We start from the raw sequence: 15625 nt of genomic DNA on the forward strand, positions 1-15625 counted from the left end.
CCTCTTGTTCAGGTGTTTTTTCGGCTTTTTCCTGCCCTGCGGTAAACTCGTACCGGAGCGACTGAGGGTAAACATTGGTAGTAAACTGGGTAGGTTCCAGTGAGAAAGATGGTGCTTGAAATGTGAAGGAAGATGAATCGAAGTTAGGCCTGGGTAAAGCAGGTTGTGCCATAGCTAAACAAGCTGGAGCGGTGAATATGTTTGAAGCTGCAACTGAAGGTAACACCTGGGGGCGAGACTCAGAAGGTGTTCCAGCAAAGTGGGCTGAAATGGTAGGATATCCCAGTAGGGTATTTGGATAACTCATGGGGATGTTGGAGGTCCCACTTGTCCTGGGAAAAAGCTTAGGGAATCCAGGGATCGCACTTGGTGGTTCTTTTCCATTGGCCCAGGCGTCCCACATTTCCATCATGCGAAGACGCAGAATTCTATTTTCCTCAGCAGTTGCTGACTCAGAAGTTGGGATGGCCGAGATCGGACTATCCTCTAGAATAGGAACTGTTGGCAGAGGAATTTCCGAAGACATTTCAATGCTTCCTTTTGACCTTGTGAAGTATGAATGTGAAGCCAGACTACCACAAAACCAACCACCTTACTATAGAACCTAAACTTAACAGTAAACAACAAACCAGTTAGTTTGAAGCAATTAACACATAGGTAATCGCACGTTGGGGTGTGATGCACCTATACAGTTAAATGTGTTTCTACATGTTTCACAATGGTTGCATATTTCATCCCGGCTCTGCTTATTTTCCCCAATTTTCTTTTTCTTTCCACTTTTGGCTTTTGTACTTCTCCTCTTATTCCTATTTTCCACTCTTTTCTTTCCTCTCTTTCCTTGCTTTTTTTTCGTTTTTCTTTTGGTTTTTATTTGGCTCTCTTTCACATCTCTCTCTTATTTGAGTTATTTACAAAAATGTGACCAGATCCGATGAGGATTGCCTACGTATCACGATGCCGCGTGAATCAGATCATTACGTAGTTCAAGAAAAACAAATGCAAAAAATAAAGAAACAATTTTTGGGAATTTTCAAATTTTCATTAATAAAACTCCTAAACTTTCTATTACAAAAGACTTCCAACTACTCATTTTCTTGGAATTTTAAAAACTACCAACAGACTCAAAAATAATTTCCAAAATACAGACTCAATAAATGAAAAATCCTGAATACATCAATGCTTCGACTCCTGGGGCCCGTGAGACATCATCCGGTCTCACGGGCCTACGTGCGAGATACCCTTGAAGCCGCTCCAAATCACTCATTATCTGGCGGAAAAATGTCATTACAGCAGCGAAGAAAGTGGTCTGAGTCATATCCTCACATGCGTGGCATTTCATGACGATATAGTAGGCAATTGCTTTAACCCTCTCTTGGACAATACCCTTTTCCTGAAGTAAACGCTCGATTTGCTGATTCCGAGCTTCCAACACTTGAGTGTCATGATGATTTTGATTCCGCAATTGTTGCATATCTTCGTCCATTTGGGACATCAGAGCATAACAATGTTCCCTATCGGCTTTAAAATTCCTGGCCTGTTTGTCCACCTCATTTTCAAGGGTGGTTAGCTTTCTCTTTAAATTGGCGATTGTCCCCTCAAATTTTCTCTTCATTTGTCGCACAAACTCTGCCCGCCCTTCTGCATTCTCTACCAATTGTGCTCGGACTTTTGCTAGACTAGCCTCAGATTTTTCTAGGTCATCTTGACACTCAAGTACTTTCTTTCTCACACCAATTATAAGCATTTCATCTGCCCGGCTTCTTTCTAGGTTTCTAGCAACTATTCTCATTTTATGGATTTGAGCTTTGAGAGCTTCGTTTTCCTGAGTTAGCTTTTTCTTTTCCCCTTTATCTGCGGCAGCTTGGATACTGTGGCCAAATTTGAGGTCCCTAATTTGTCCCTCTAATTTACTTATCTTGGCCCTATAGCTTTCTTCTTTTGCCAACCAGCCTCACTATTCCTGCGAGTCGTTAGTGAATTGTTGGACATGGGGTCTCTTAGCAGGTCTCTCGGGCTCTCGAGGAATTTGACCTTTTGCCAAACCAAACCATATAATTGGGGTCCACCTCACCTCTAGCTAGATCCCGCACAATAGTCTTGGGTTCGAGAAATCTGCACTCATTCCAAACTTGGCGAACTCTTCCTTCTGGAAATACAGCCTTTGGGCCCAATTCGACGACATGTACACTCAAATCTTCGTCATGGGGGACGGTTTGAAATCTTTCCAGTTGGCGCAAAACCCTGTGAGAAGTATATGGTTGGATGCTCCGGATGCCCATTAGGAGAAAGTAGCACACTTTAACTGACATGTATACGACTTCGGTGGCAGGGAGCCATCCGAACGTCCACTCAATTTTATCTGAAGTTAAAGAACTCAAGTGTACAAACCAAGCTTCGGTACCCTCTAGAAATTCAACCCCCACCACTCGGCTTTCAAATTCTTCGATGCAATCCAAACCGGTCATGCCGTAGTTCATATACCCGACACGGTGCCAGAGATGTTCCAATATCCATAATTGTAGTAGTAAGTTGCAGCCTTGGAAGAATTTTCCCCCTTCTCGACAGATGGTCAAAGCTCGGTAAATCTTAGATAAGATCAGGGGAAAAAGTGCTATTACCTTTCTTGATTGCGACATCAACCATTCCCACGAGGCCCAATTCTATGTTGTCGTCTTTTCGCGGACATATTATAACACCCAAGAATGCTACTATAAAAACCAAAGTGCTATTTACTCTCATTTATCTTTATTTCTGGCATGGGTCAGACCAGTATTCGGTGTTTCGAAACCTTGGGGATTGCCATAGCGTTTGTACAGGAACTGGAAAATGCAAAACCCTTCAGATAAATTCTCATCCTAAATATCCCGTCTAATACTCAACATATCCAGAAACTTGTGAGGAGATACTGGTCTCGGTGACACCGGGTACCGACTTCTAAAGTTTCCGCTAAGGCCGGCGTAACCCGCAATTTCGTCTAGCGTGGGTGTGAGCTCAAAATCAGAAAAGCGAAACACATTGCGAGTCGGATCCCAAAAAGGTATCAAGGCTTCAATTACGTCCAATCTTGGCTTGATGTTCAAAAGTCCGACAAGACCACCCAAAACTTTTATCACAGTTCCTCGGCTACCTTTTCCTAGGTCATTCCACCACATGTGGAGCTGTAAAGGGATCTCTTCAAGAGCTGCGAAGGGTTCGTTTTCATCTGTGCTCATCCTGCACATTTATTAGGGTGATTTAATTTAAAAGGTTATGACTCATTTTGACTCAAGAAAAGGTTATCACTATTTTTTTAAAATTTTCATAAAAAATTTGGCTTTGCAAATACGGCCTTTTAGTACTTCGGGGAAGAAGATTTTAACGCTGTGTTTGCTAAACGGCCAAAACCTTAAAAAACTATTAAAGGTGGATGTTCTTGCAAAAAGGGCCTTCCGTCGCTCTTTTGGGGACATTCAACTATTTTAGACAAGAATGACATCACCTTACTTGTTTACAATCAAAACAAAAAAATTTGTTCTTTTTGGGCTATTTTTACAAAAATGAAGTTGGACCCGATGGGGGTTGCCTACATAACCCACATCCGGTGAGAATCAAAACTGGCGTAGTTCGGGAAAACCAGAAATAAAGTAAATAAACTAACTCTTTTTTTTGGGGGGAATTTCGAAAGAAGAAAGAGATTTTTTTTAATTTAGACTTTTATTGTTTTTTTTTTGTTTTTTTGGAATTTCGATAGAAAAAACTTCTAAAGAAGAAAGAAAAAATATTTTTGGAATTTTATTTTGAATTTATGAAAGAAATTCTTCTAAAAAAATAAAATATTTTTGAATTTTGAATTTTTTTTCAATTTTGTGTGTGTGTGTGTGTGTGTGTGTGTGTGTGTGTGTGTGTGTGTGTGTGTGTGTGTGTATATATATATATATATATATATATATATATATATATATATATATATATATATATATATATATATATATATATAAAACAATTAGGGTCTAAAGAAGTAGTAAAAGAAAATATTTTTGTATATATTGTTTTTAAATAAACAATTAGTTTCTAAAGAAGCAAGTAATGGAAAATATTTTTATTTTTTTTTTGGATTTTTCGAAAATTGGAGTCTAAAAAAAAGACTTTTCTAGAGAGGAAGTAAAGGAAAATATTTTTGGATTTTTTTTTTGAAAATTATGGGCCGGAACCGATGAGGTTTGCCTACGTATCTCACATCCGGTGAGAATCAGACCCGCGTAGTCGCCAGTTTGACAGAACAGGGGAAACATGGCAGTTGAAAACTTTGGCTCATTTGGAGATGACTTCTTTTTTTTCGGAATTTCGGCAGAGTTTCAGAATTTTCTAAATAGTTTCAAAATTTCCTAAATACCTACCTCTCACTCCTATATTATTATTATTATTTTTTTTTTGATTTTTTTTTTGATTTTCTTCCTCTGTTCTAGAAGCCGGTCAACATGCAAGCCGAAACAAACAGACGCGCAAGTAGCACGTAAGATGCATCAGGATGGTCTTTTTCATTTGGGTACACCTGTCCTAGACAGACCCAACCCCTGTGTTGAGTCTCCAAGGTCAAATGCACGTGATGCAAACAAACGTTCCTACTAGGGATCCGGTATGAGGCTTGTTATACTAGGTTTAAAAACCTAGGTTTATTGTTCTACACCTGGCTTACCCGAGCGGACAGCTCGAGCCGAGGGGGGGCAGTGTACTGTGAATACAGAAGCTTCACCGGCTTTACAACTTGTCCGAACCTCGTTCTAAAATTGGGATAAGACTCTAACAGAAAAGAAGTAACACGAAGTGCACACTTCCCAGATGATTTAGAAGACTCAGAGAGAGGAGGATTTCGTAGCAATTTATATACAGTCCAAACAATATCAAAGCGGTAAAAGCGGCATTTAGCACATTAGGCTCAACATATAAAAATCAAATAAAACAAGCCAACTATAACAGTTATTCTAAGCTCGAATTCTTGAACCCTGAACCAGAGATTCTGGGTTCGTTCCCCAGCGGAGTCGCTAGAGCTGTCACACCTCCTTTTTACACACCCGAAGGTAGTACAAGGGAGTTTTTCCAATTAAAGTGACATTATTCGAAATGAGATTAATTTATTCAATTTTGTTCAGAGTCGCCACTTGGGATAGTTTATTTGGTGTCCCAAGTCACCGATTTATTTTAAATCCCAAATCGAGGAAAATTTCGACTTTCCTTTTTGAAGTCTGCGAACCAGAAATTTTGAATAAGGAACTCTATTAACCCGGAAGAAGGTGTTAGGCATTCCCGGGTTCCGTAGTTCTAGCACGGTCGCTTAAACATATTATAATTGGCCTATTATCTGATTTATTACATGTGTTAAACCTATTGTGCATTTTCCCTTATAACTGCTTTTAATTAATTTAACCCCTTTTAGGTTTTATGGAATTATTTCTTGAACAAGTTACGATTGTCGTACACTTGCCGTTTTGGAACACATCGAAAACCACGGTAAATGAAATGCACCCGCGATTCGCAATATTTTTTATTTTATTAATATTCGAAGTTGTTATGATCAGGTTACATGAAATGCACCCCCGAATTTTGGAATTAGGTATCATGACTATGCTACGGGAACCGTACTCATAGTCACGATAGTTAATTAATCGCGCCTAAAGCAAGTTACGATGTATTTATAAATTAATATTCTAGGCTAACTTTGAGATTATTTGTGAAGCAGAATTATGGAAATGGAATTGATGTAGAATTCAAGAAATATTTTAGCTAAACAATTCTAACATAAAACTTATGAATTACTACCAAATTCAAGGCATAATGAGTAAATAAAGCTAGGTTCTTTCAGTGGCGGAAGACAACGCTTCTTATTCCCTATTCACATGAATATTATGTTAGCTCATTCATTCTAAAAGAACACATGTCTCTGCTAGAATTCAACTGAAAAATAGTCCTTCAAATGCATATAACTTGGAAATGACAGAGAAATTAAAAAAAAAACTAACAAAAGCTTCTTTGATCAATCACAATGGAAAGAACATTCAATAACTAACGCGAAGTAAAACACATGTTGGGAATTAAACTCAAAGAATCAACATACTAAAGAGTGGAAGAAATACTACATGAATTTATCTCTAAAAATTAAATAGACCAAAGCAAAATTAATCATCTTAGAAAACAAACAAAGCAGGATTTGAAACTAGAGTAAGAATAAAAATAGACCTTTATTAATGAATTTGAGGTTGAGAGTTTGCAACTCAACAAAACAGAGACAACGACCAAAATGAGCAGCAAATGAACTCAAACAACAGGAACCATCGACCAGAGAACTTCCATGCCGACCTCGACGGACTCGACCCTTTCACGGACCCATAACACGAATATTGTGAGGACGATTTGCTGGTTTTTATGGATTTTTGGACTAGTTTTCGAAGCTGTTGTGCTGAAGTTTTGGAGCTGGATTTTGGTGTGAACTCCAACTCGTTTCATGGTTGTTTGGTGGCAGAATTTCAGCTGGGTTTGGGCCGGTTTTTTCAGGTTGTTTTTGAAACTATTTTGAGGAGTATTTTTAGCTCGTTTTGAAGTTATTTTGGGCAGATTTAGTGGTTGTTTTGGGTCAGTTTGGAGCTGGATTTTGGGGCGTTTCTGGGGCTGATTTGGTTGTAGTTTAATGCTGGTTTTTGGACAATTTTTCAACTCGTTATTGGAGCTGTTTTGAGGTCATTTCTAGGATGGATTCGAGCTCGTTTTTGGTGCAAAATAGGGGTCCGTTGGGGCTTCTTTCAGCTATGTTTTTAATGAAGAGAATGGAGCTGGTATTTCTGCTTCTTTTTCCAAAGAGAGCGAGCTGATGGGTGTTTTAAGGTTGTGAATGGTGTGAATGGAGGAAATATTTTGGGGAGAGTGGGGAACATGAGTGGGGAAAGTGAGGAGAGTGGGGAACATGAGTGGGGAAAATGGGAAAAGTGGGTAGTGAGTGGAGAAAGTGGGGAAAGTGGGTAGTGAGTAGAGAAAAGTAGGAATAAATTCAAACATGGTAAAAAATAAGCTGCTCACAGCTAGAAATAAATTTTCAAACTACGGAAAGTTGCAATCACAATAATAAAAAAAAATGGATGAATCTTGATGGGTATAATTATGTTTGTTCTCTTAATTTTTCTCTCTGGATTATTCTCCATAGTTTAACGAACTTCCTTGGGATGTATTTGATATCCATGAGAAGAAGAAGAACACCTCTTGATCACTTCACATCCTTAAGGAAAGATTAGAGGCAGAGCTAGACTTTTAAATTTATGGGTTCAGGATTCTAATCGTTTTAAATTATTGGGTTCTAAATTAATAATTTATACATATTCAATGGATTTTTTAAGGCAAATTCATGATTCGAACCAAAACTATTAGGTTCGGCCGAACCCGCTCTAAAAACTCTAGCTCCGCCCCTGGAAAAACAATATTTGATGTCTTTGATCTCTTTGTGAATAATTTGTAATTTTGTGGAATTTCGAGATGTTTTTTTGGATGGAATATGTCCCCCTTTTACAAGCGCGACTTAAGGTTAGGATATAATAGCTTTCAAGAAATCCTTGATGGGCCTTACAATTTCAAAATGAGCAAGGCTGAACTCGTCTTGTAGTTTTTACCTTCTTATACACTATTCGAAACCTTATTACCTTCCCTACTCAAGTTTCAATTTAATTACATGGTCATATACAATTTATCAATTATATACAAATAACATAAGTTTTTAATGAGTATCCCTTTATATTATGAATTGAATAAGGAATATCAGTTATTTCCTTATCCATTTATACTTGCACCCCCCCCCCTCTCAACTCTCCTTCTTTATTTTTTTCCCAATATTTCTTCATTTAATGTTCTCTGTTTTTTTATGTTTTCTTGTTGTATAGAGTTTTAATGAAATTTATCACTGGATTTCAATCGCTTTAATTTAGCAATTTCCTTTCATGTTGCACAATTGATGTTCAAATTGAAATTGTCATAATCAATAAATTTTGAAGGTGTTTGACTCTCCATTGGCAGTCATTAAAAAGGTTTGAAGCTTTGAAAATGAATTAGATTTTCAAAAATCATTATTTGTTGGGATTGAGTGTTGTTGCAAATAATTGGGAATATTGTTTGGAGTTTATATCTCAGTTTTGAGGGTGTTTGGTGAATATTAAACTTGATTTTGACTGATTTCAGATTGAAACTCGAAGAGGAAGAAGAAGAACACATGACATACAATAGACTTACGAAATTATAGTAAAGTTGTATTATACTTGTATGTAAATTGTATTCTGTTATAGTTATATATTTTTTTTTATTTGAATGTTGTATGAATGTTGTGAGTTCATGTCTCCCTAAGAGCAAGGTGAGAAGTTCTTGGAGGGAAGGATGTCAGGGGTCTATTTGGAAACAGTCTCTCTACCACAGGGCAGGGGTAAGGTCTGCGTACACACTACCCTCCCCAGACCTCACTAAGTGGGATTATACTGGGTTGTTGTTGTTGTGTTGTTGGTGTTTGAATGTTGTATGAAAGTTGAAAAATAATTGTATGATGTATGATTCGTTGTATAAAATTTGTATGTAAGTTATCAATACTATCTGTTTACATAAAGTTATTAATATGTATCAAAATTGTATTATGAGAGGAAGTTTTGATTGAAATTTCAGAGGGGAAGAAGAACACACCACTTACAAATTATATACAAAATACATACAAAAGGCATATTATATACAATTTGTATGAAAATTGTATTTAAGTTGTATGATATTGTAGCTATATTTAACTAGGTAAAAATAATGTATAAAAGTTGTTGATAAGTTGTAAATAAATTGTATGCTATATAATTAGTTGTATGGAATTTGTTTTTAGTTTATATATTGTTGTAGATGTATCAAATTTGTACGAAATTAATTATTAATTTGTATGTTATTGTACCATACAAATTTATATGTTGTTGTCACTTAAAATATCATTTATCGTGTGAATTTTTTTTATTTCATTAGTAAGTAGTAGAATAAAATGAAAATAATATTTTATTTTTACTAAATAAATATCAGGAACTTTCCGTTTAATTTTCTTGTTCCATGAGCTTTTCTTTTCATCTCAAACTTTCTGATCAATTATGTTATAGTGTAAATAAAAAAAAATTAAGACGTCAATTCCTCCATCTCCCTTCAGTAAAATGTTCATATATTTATAAAACATTTACAATAAACTATTAAAGAAAGTATTTCAAAAAATTTAAAGCAAGAGAAAGAATTGTTCTGTTCTCAGATAATAAAAGCGTGCAAATATTTTAAATTGTTATTTGAGCAGAACCAATTGGTGGATTACAATAATAATATAATACTCATAATTAATAACAAGAAGAAGGTATAAACTTGATGAATGGTACGAAAATTGTGCTTTCAAATTTCGTATCTTTAGCACTGAGAAATGATGTGTAGTTTGTGTTTGGTACAAAACTACGGAGAATCAGCTAAAAATTGAATTGTGTTATAAAACAATAAAAGTAGAAGAACAATATTGCAGAGAAAGAGAGAGAGGGGAAATTCTTATTGAATTTTGGGATGATTTACAATGGGGTAGGACCACTCTATTTATAGGGGGGAAAATGATTTAGCCACAAAGTAAAACTCTCTACAAGATAGACATTCACTCTAAATAGAATTCGATTCATAACATTCCCCCTTGAATTTCTACTCGATAAGTAATGTGCCTCATTAAAACCTTAACTAAAATAAAACTCAATGGGAAAAAATTCTAGAAAAGGAAAAATAGTACACATATCTAACAATATGCCTTTTGGTTGCCTCGTTAAAAAACTTGCAAGGAAAATCCAGTGGGACAAAACATTGTAAGGAAAAAAGAGTGCAACGAGCATTAACTCCCCCTGATGAGATCATCAATTCACATCCTTGAGCCTTCGCATCCCAATCTTGTGCACTAGCTTCTTGAAGGTTGACGTCAGTAGAGATTTTGTGAACAAATCAGCCATATTATCACTTGAACGAATCTGTTGCACATTGATATCACCATTATTTTGAAAATCATGTGTGAAAAATAATTTTGGTGAAATGTGTTTTGTCCTATCTCCTTTTATGAATCCTCCCTTCAATTGAGCTATGCATGCCGCATTTTCTTCATACAAAATCGTGGGTAGTTTGTCACATCTCAAACCATATTTGTCTCGAATAAGATGTATTATAAACCTCAACCATACACACTCTCGACTTGCTTCATGAATAGCAATTATCTCGGCATGATTAGATGAAGTAGCCACAATTGATTGCTTAGTCGATCGCCAAGATATGGCAGTGCCTCCACAGGTAAACACATAACCTGTTTGAGATCGAGCCTTGTGTGGATCGGATAAATACCCAGTATCGACATAACCAACAAGATCAGGAGTGCAATTATTGCCATAAAATAAGCCCATATCGGTAGTCCCTTTTAGATACCGCAATATGTGTTTGATTCCATTCCAGTGTCTCCTTGTGAGAGCAGAGCTATATCTTGCTAAGACGTTAACTGAAAAGGTAATGTCAGGCCTTGTAGTATTGACAAGATACATTAGTGCACCAATTGCACTAAGATATGGTACTTCAGGACCAAGTAGCTCTTCATTCTCTTCTTGAGGTCGGAATGGATCCTTATTCACATCAAGTGATCGAACAACCATCAGAGTACTTAATGGATGTGCTCCACCCATGTAAAACCGTTTCAATACCTTTTCTATGTAGGTAGATTGATGAACAAAAATTCCGTTTGCCAAATGTTCGATTTGCAAACCAAGACATAATTTTGTCTTTCCGAGATCTTTCATCTCGAATTCCTTCTTTAAATAATCAATTGCCCTTTGGAGTTCTATAGGAGTTCCAATAAGGTTTATGTCATCAACATATACGGCAAGTACAACAAATTTCGATGTTGTTTTCTTTATAAAAATACATGGGCAAATGACATCATTTATATAGCCTTCCTTTAATAAATACTCACTAAGACGATTATACCACATTCGTCCTGATTGCTTTAGACCATACAACGATCTTTACAATTTGATTGAAAACATTTCCCGGGACTTTGAATTATGTGCGTTTGGCATTTTAAATCCATCGGGAATTTTCATGTATATCTCATTATCAAGTGAGCCATAAAGGTAGGCGGTAACCACATCCATTAAATTCATGTCAAGTTTTTCATGGACAACAAAACTAATGAGATAACGGAAAGTTATAGCATCCATAACGGGTGAATATATCTCTTCATAATCGACACCAGGCCTTTGTGAAAATCCTTGTGCAACAAGGCGTGCCTTATATCTTTGTACATCATTTTTCTCATTTCTCTTGCGTACAAAGACCCATTTATAGCCAACAGGCTTAACACCATTAGGTGTTTGGACTACAGGGCCACAAACTTCACGTTTTGCAAGTGAATTCAACTCTGATTGGATTGATTCTTGCCATTTTGGCCAATCTAGTCTTTGTCGACATTCTCCAACAGATTGAGGTTCAAGATCCTCACTTTCTTGCATAATGCTAGATGCAACATTATATGCAAAGACATAATTCACCACTATATCCACTCGATTCAAATTTGTCTCAATATTGATTGGATTTATTGATAGTTCCTTATTTTCTTGAGTCTCGGGCTCAGTGATTTCCTCATGATTCTTAGAATTTATTAAATCGTGGATTTCTTCGTAAGATTCTTTCGTAGTGTCATTTTGATCATTTGTTTTCCTTTTTCTAGGATTTCGATCTTTAGAACCTAATGGTCTACCACGTTTTAGGCGTGCTTTTGACTCATTAGCTATGACACTAGAAGATTGTCTAACAGGGACATCAATACGGATTGGAACATTCTCTGCAGGGATATGTGATTTTGTTATCCTTTTCAAATTCGTAAATGCATCTGGCATTTGATTTGTTATTCTCTGCAAATGGATAATCTTTTGCACATCTTTTTCACAAATAGAGGCACGTGGATCAAGATGAGATAATGATAGATTTTTCCATAAAATTTCCCGTTTGGTTTCACCAACTTCTCCCCCTAATTTTGGGAAAAGTGTCTCATCGAATCGACAGTCTGCAAATCGAGCAGTGAATAAATCCCCCGTTAATGTTTCAAGATAGCGAATAATGGAGGGCGATTCAAACCCAACATATATTCCTAACCTTCTTTGCGGACCCATTTTGGTGCGATATGGCGGTGCTACAGGCACATATACTGCGCATCCAAAAAATTCTTAAATGGGATATATTAGGTTCATGACCCAAAACTAATTGCAACGGAGAATATTTATGATAATATGTCGGTCTGAGACGAACTAGCATTGCTGCATGCAAAATGGCGTGACCCCAAACAGAAGTGGGTAGCTTCGTTTTCATGAGTAACGGTCTTGCTATCAATTGCAGACGTTTAATTAAAGACTCTGCAAGACCATTTTGAGTGTGAACATGAGCTACATGATGTTCCACTTTTATCCTAATTGATAAGCAATAATCGTTAAATGCTTGGGATGAAAACTCAGCAGCATTATCAAGTCTAATAGACTTAATTGAATTATCGGAAAATTGTGCCCGTAATCGAATTATTTGTGCCAATTTTGCAAACGCGAGGTTGCGAGATGACAATAGGCACACATGAGGCCATCTAGAAGATGCGTCTATTAAGACCATAAAATATCTAAACTACCCACTAGGTGGGTGAATAGATCCACAAATATCCCCTTGTATATGTTCCAAAAACACAAGGGACTCAATTCCAACCTTTGTTGGTGATGGTCTAATAATTAACTTGCCTTGATAACAAGAAGTGCAAGAAAATTCATTATTTAAAAGAATCTTTAAATTCTTTAATGAATGCCCATTTAAGTTTTCTATAATTCGTCTCATCATAATTGATCCAGGGTGTCCCAATTGATCATGCCAAAGTACAAAAGTATTAGAATCGGTAACCTTTTGGTTTATCGTAGAATGTGCCTCAATTGCACTAATTCTTGTCCAATACAGGCCACAAGATAAAGATTGAAACTTCTCAATAACCCTCTTTTGGCCAGAGACATTCTTGGTAATGATGAGATATTCAAGATTATTCTCATCTATTGTCTCAATATGATATCCATTTCAACGGATATCTTTAAAACTCAACAAGTTCCTCTTGGACTTGGAGGAGAACATTGCATTCTCTATTATAAGTATTGTTCCTTTAGGCAGGGTTATAGTAGCTCTTCCAGAGCCTTCAATTAATTTACTACTACCAGAAATTATAGTAACATCTGCCTTACACATATTTAAATAAGAGAAATATTTTTTCTCTTTGAATATTGTATGTGTCGTACATTAATCAATTAAACAAATGTTTTTACAATTGAACTTTGATCCAAGTTTTCTTTGTGGAATATCCATATTTGCTTCCCATTGTTTGACATACAAAAGAAATACGTGAATAAACATTAGTATTTTCACAGAAAAAGGAAAAGAAACGAAGTTAAATCAATGATAGAGATCCAACAAATATATCATTGAACGAGCACTGTCGTAGTCTTGCTTATTCCGTAATGATTGCATCTTTTGAAACCAATTCAATTTGGACTTTGTCCTACTAACGTGATAATGTTCTTATTCTTTAAAGTAACAGTATTCATTATTCGATAAAGTAACATGATGAAAAATGAGAAGTTAACAGGATTTTGATACTACTGGACAAAATAATCAACTTTGCAAATTTTGACCGGTAGTATTCACAAAGAAGACAATACTCAATTCAGCGGAAATAATAATATATATATATTTTTGAACCATATGCTGGAAATAATATTACCGTATTTAATTAAAACTAACTAACAGTATTGCATAAAATAAATAGTACTTATTGGTACTAATGACTACTACTCATGCAAAAAACTATGATTACATGAAATTTATTCACTAGCTACTACGAATAGGAAAAATAAAAATTAAACTACTCAATCTTCTTTAACCGCAGATCCATTACTGATCAAGTGATCTATTTTTCCATCAGGGCGCTCAAAGAAGTCTGACACATCCAAGTAGGTGATCTCAAAATCATTGTCAGAGACAAGATTGGCTTCAGGGCCTTTATTCTTTAGAGATGCTTGATAAAGCTCAACCAAATGTATTGGTACACGACAAATATTTGCCCAATGCCCTTTTCCACCGCAACAATAACATTCAGTTTCTGAACCATTTGCCTTTGACTTCTCATCTTTTCCTTTCCACTTTTGGTGATTATTTTTCTTTGGGGGGTGATTAACACCAGAAAAATTTCTTCCTTGTCTACGATCACGGCCATGACCACGACCACGAATAGGGCCACGGCCTTTTCCACGCTTAGCATAATGGGAATACACCTCATCCACTTCAGACAATGGTGTAGGCCCAGTGGGTCGATTTTCGTGATTTCTCATGAGCAAGTCATTGTTTCGCTCAGCCACAAGGAGAAGAGAAATCAGCTCAGAGTACTTCTTGAAACCTTTCTCTCTGTACTGCTGTTGCAGAACCATATCGGAGGCATGAAACGTTGTAAACGTTTTTTCAAGCATATCATAATCAGTGATAGTATCTCCACAGAGTTTCAATTTAGAAGTAATTCTGAACATCACAGAATTATATTCAGAAACAGACTTAAAGTCTTGGAGCCTAAGATGAGCCCAATCATATCGTGCTTGTGGAAGAGTGACCAACTTTAAGTTGTCATATATTTCCTTTAAGCCATTCCACAAAACAAGTGGATCTTTGACTGTGAGATATTCTATTTTTAACCCTTCATCAAGGTGATGGCGCAAGAAAATCAAGGCCTTAACACAGTCTTGGGTGGATGCTTTAGTTTTGTCTTTAATGGCGTCTCCAAGACCCATTGCATCTAAATGGATTTCAGCATCCAACACCCATGTCATATAGTACTTGCCCGAAATTTCAAGGGCAACGAACTTTCTTTTTATAATATCAGCCATAATTAAAAGAGGAGAAAAGTTGTACCTTAATCTTCTTGAGATGGTAAAGTCTCGTGCTGATAACGTGTTATAAAATAATAAAAGTAGAAGAACAATATTGCAGAGAAAGAGAGAGAGAAAATTCTTATTGAATTTTGGGATGATTTACAATGGGGTAGGACCCCTCTATTTATAGGGGGAAAATGACTTAGCCACAAAGTAAAACTCTCTACAAGATAGACATTCACTCTAAATAGAATTCTATTCATAACAAATTGTTTTAATTACAAGCAATTAAGGCAGCAGAAAAACAAGAAAAGAGGAAGGAGAAATAAAAAAAAATATTGTGTAACTGAATCCCCTAATTTAAGGCATTAATCATAGATTATATATAATTTGTAACAAAAATTTATATAGGGCGTGTAATATACAATATTTGGACAATTTTGATAAATAAGTTTCATATATTGTATGGAAAGGAAAAAATCCCTTTTGAATTTAAGATTTATCCCAAATTCATACGAGTTTTATCCGTTAAAATTTTGGTATGTACAAGGAAATATATTGTTTTTATTAAATTATCAATCTTGAGCTACCTAGACTTGTTAAATGGGTCGACCTGACCCGGAGCCGAGCCCGTTGGCTCTTGGCCCGTGGATCCTTAACCG

General features: G+C 36.1%; 1 protein-coding gene across 1 annotated transcript; it reads right to left on the reverse strand.

The window, feature by feature from the left end:
- Positions 1 to 13970: 13970 nt before the first annotated feature.
- On the reverse strand, positions 13971 to 14432 carry LOC142162980 (uncharacterized). The gene has a single exon (XM_075220219.1). It carries the CDS (start codon positions 14430 to 14432, stop codon positions 13971 to 13973), a length of 462 nt encoding a protein of 153 aa, XP_075076320.1.
- Between the last annotated feature and the right edge of the window lie 1193 nt (positions 14433 to 15625).

This window comes from Nicotiana tabacum, chromosome 8 (genome assembly GCF_000715075.1).
Source record: "Nicotiana tabacum cultivar K326 chromosome 8, ASM71507v2, whole genome shotgun sequence".
Taxonomy (NCBI): Eukaryota; Viridiplantae; Streptophyta; class Magnoliopsida; order Solanales; family Solanaceae; genus Nicotiana; species Nicotiana tabacum.

Excerpts from the sequence above, each read along its gene's own strand:
- LOC142162980 (XM_075220219.1), bottom strand. The coding sequence starts at position 14,432 with ATGAGAAATCACGAAAATCGACCCACTGGGCCTACACCATTGTCTGAA.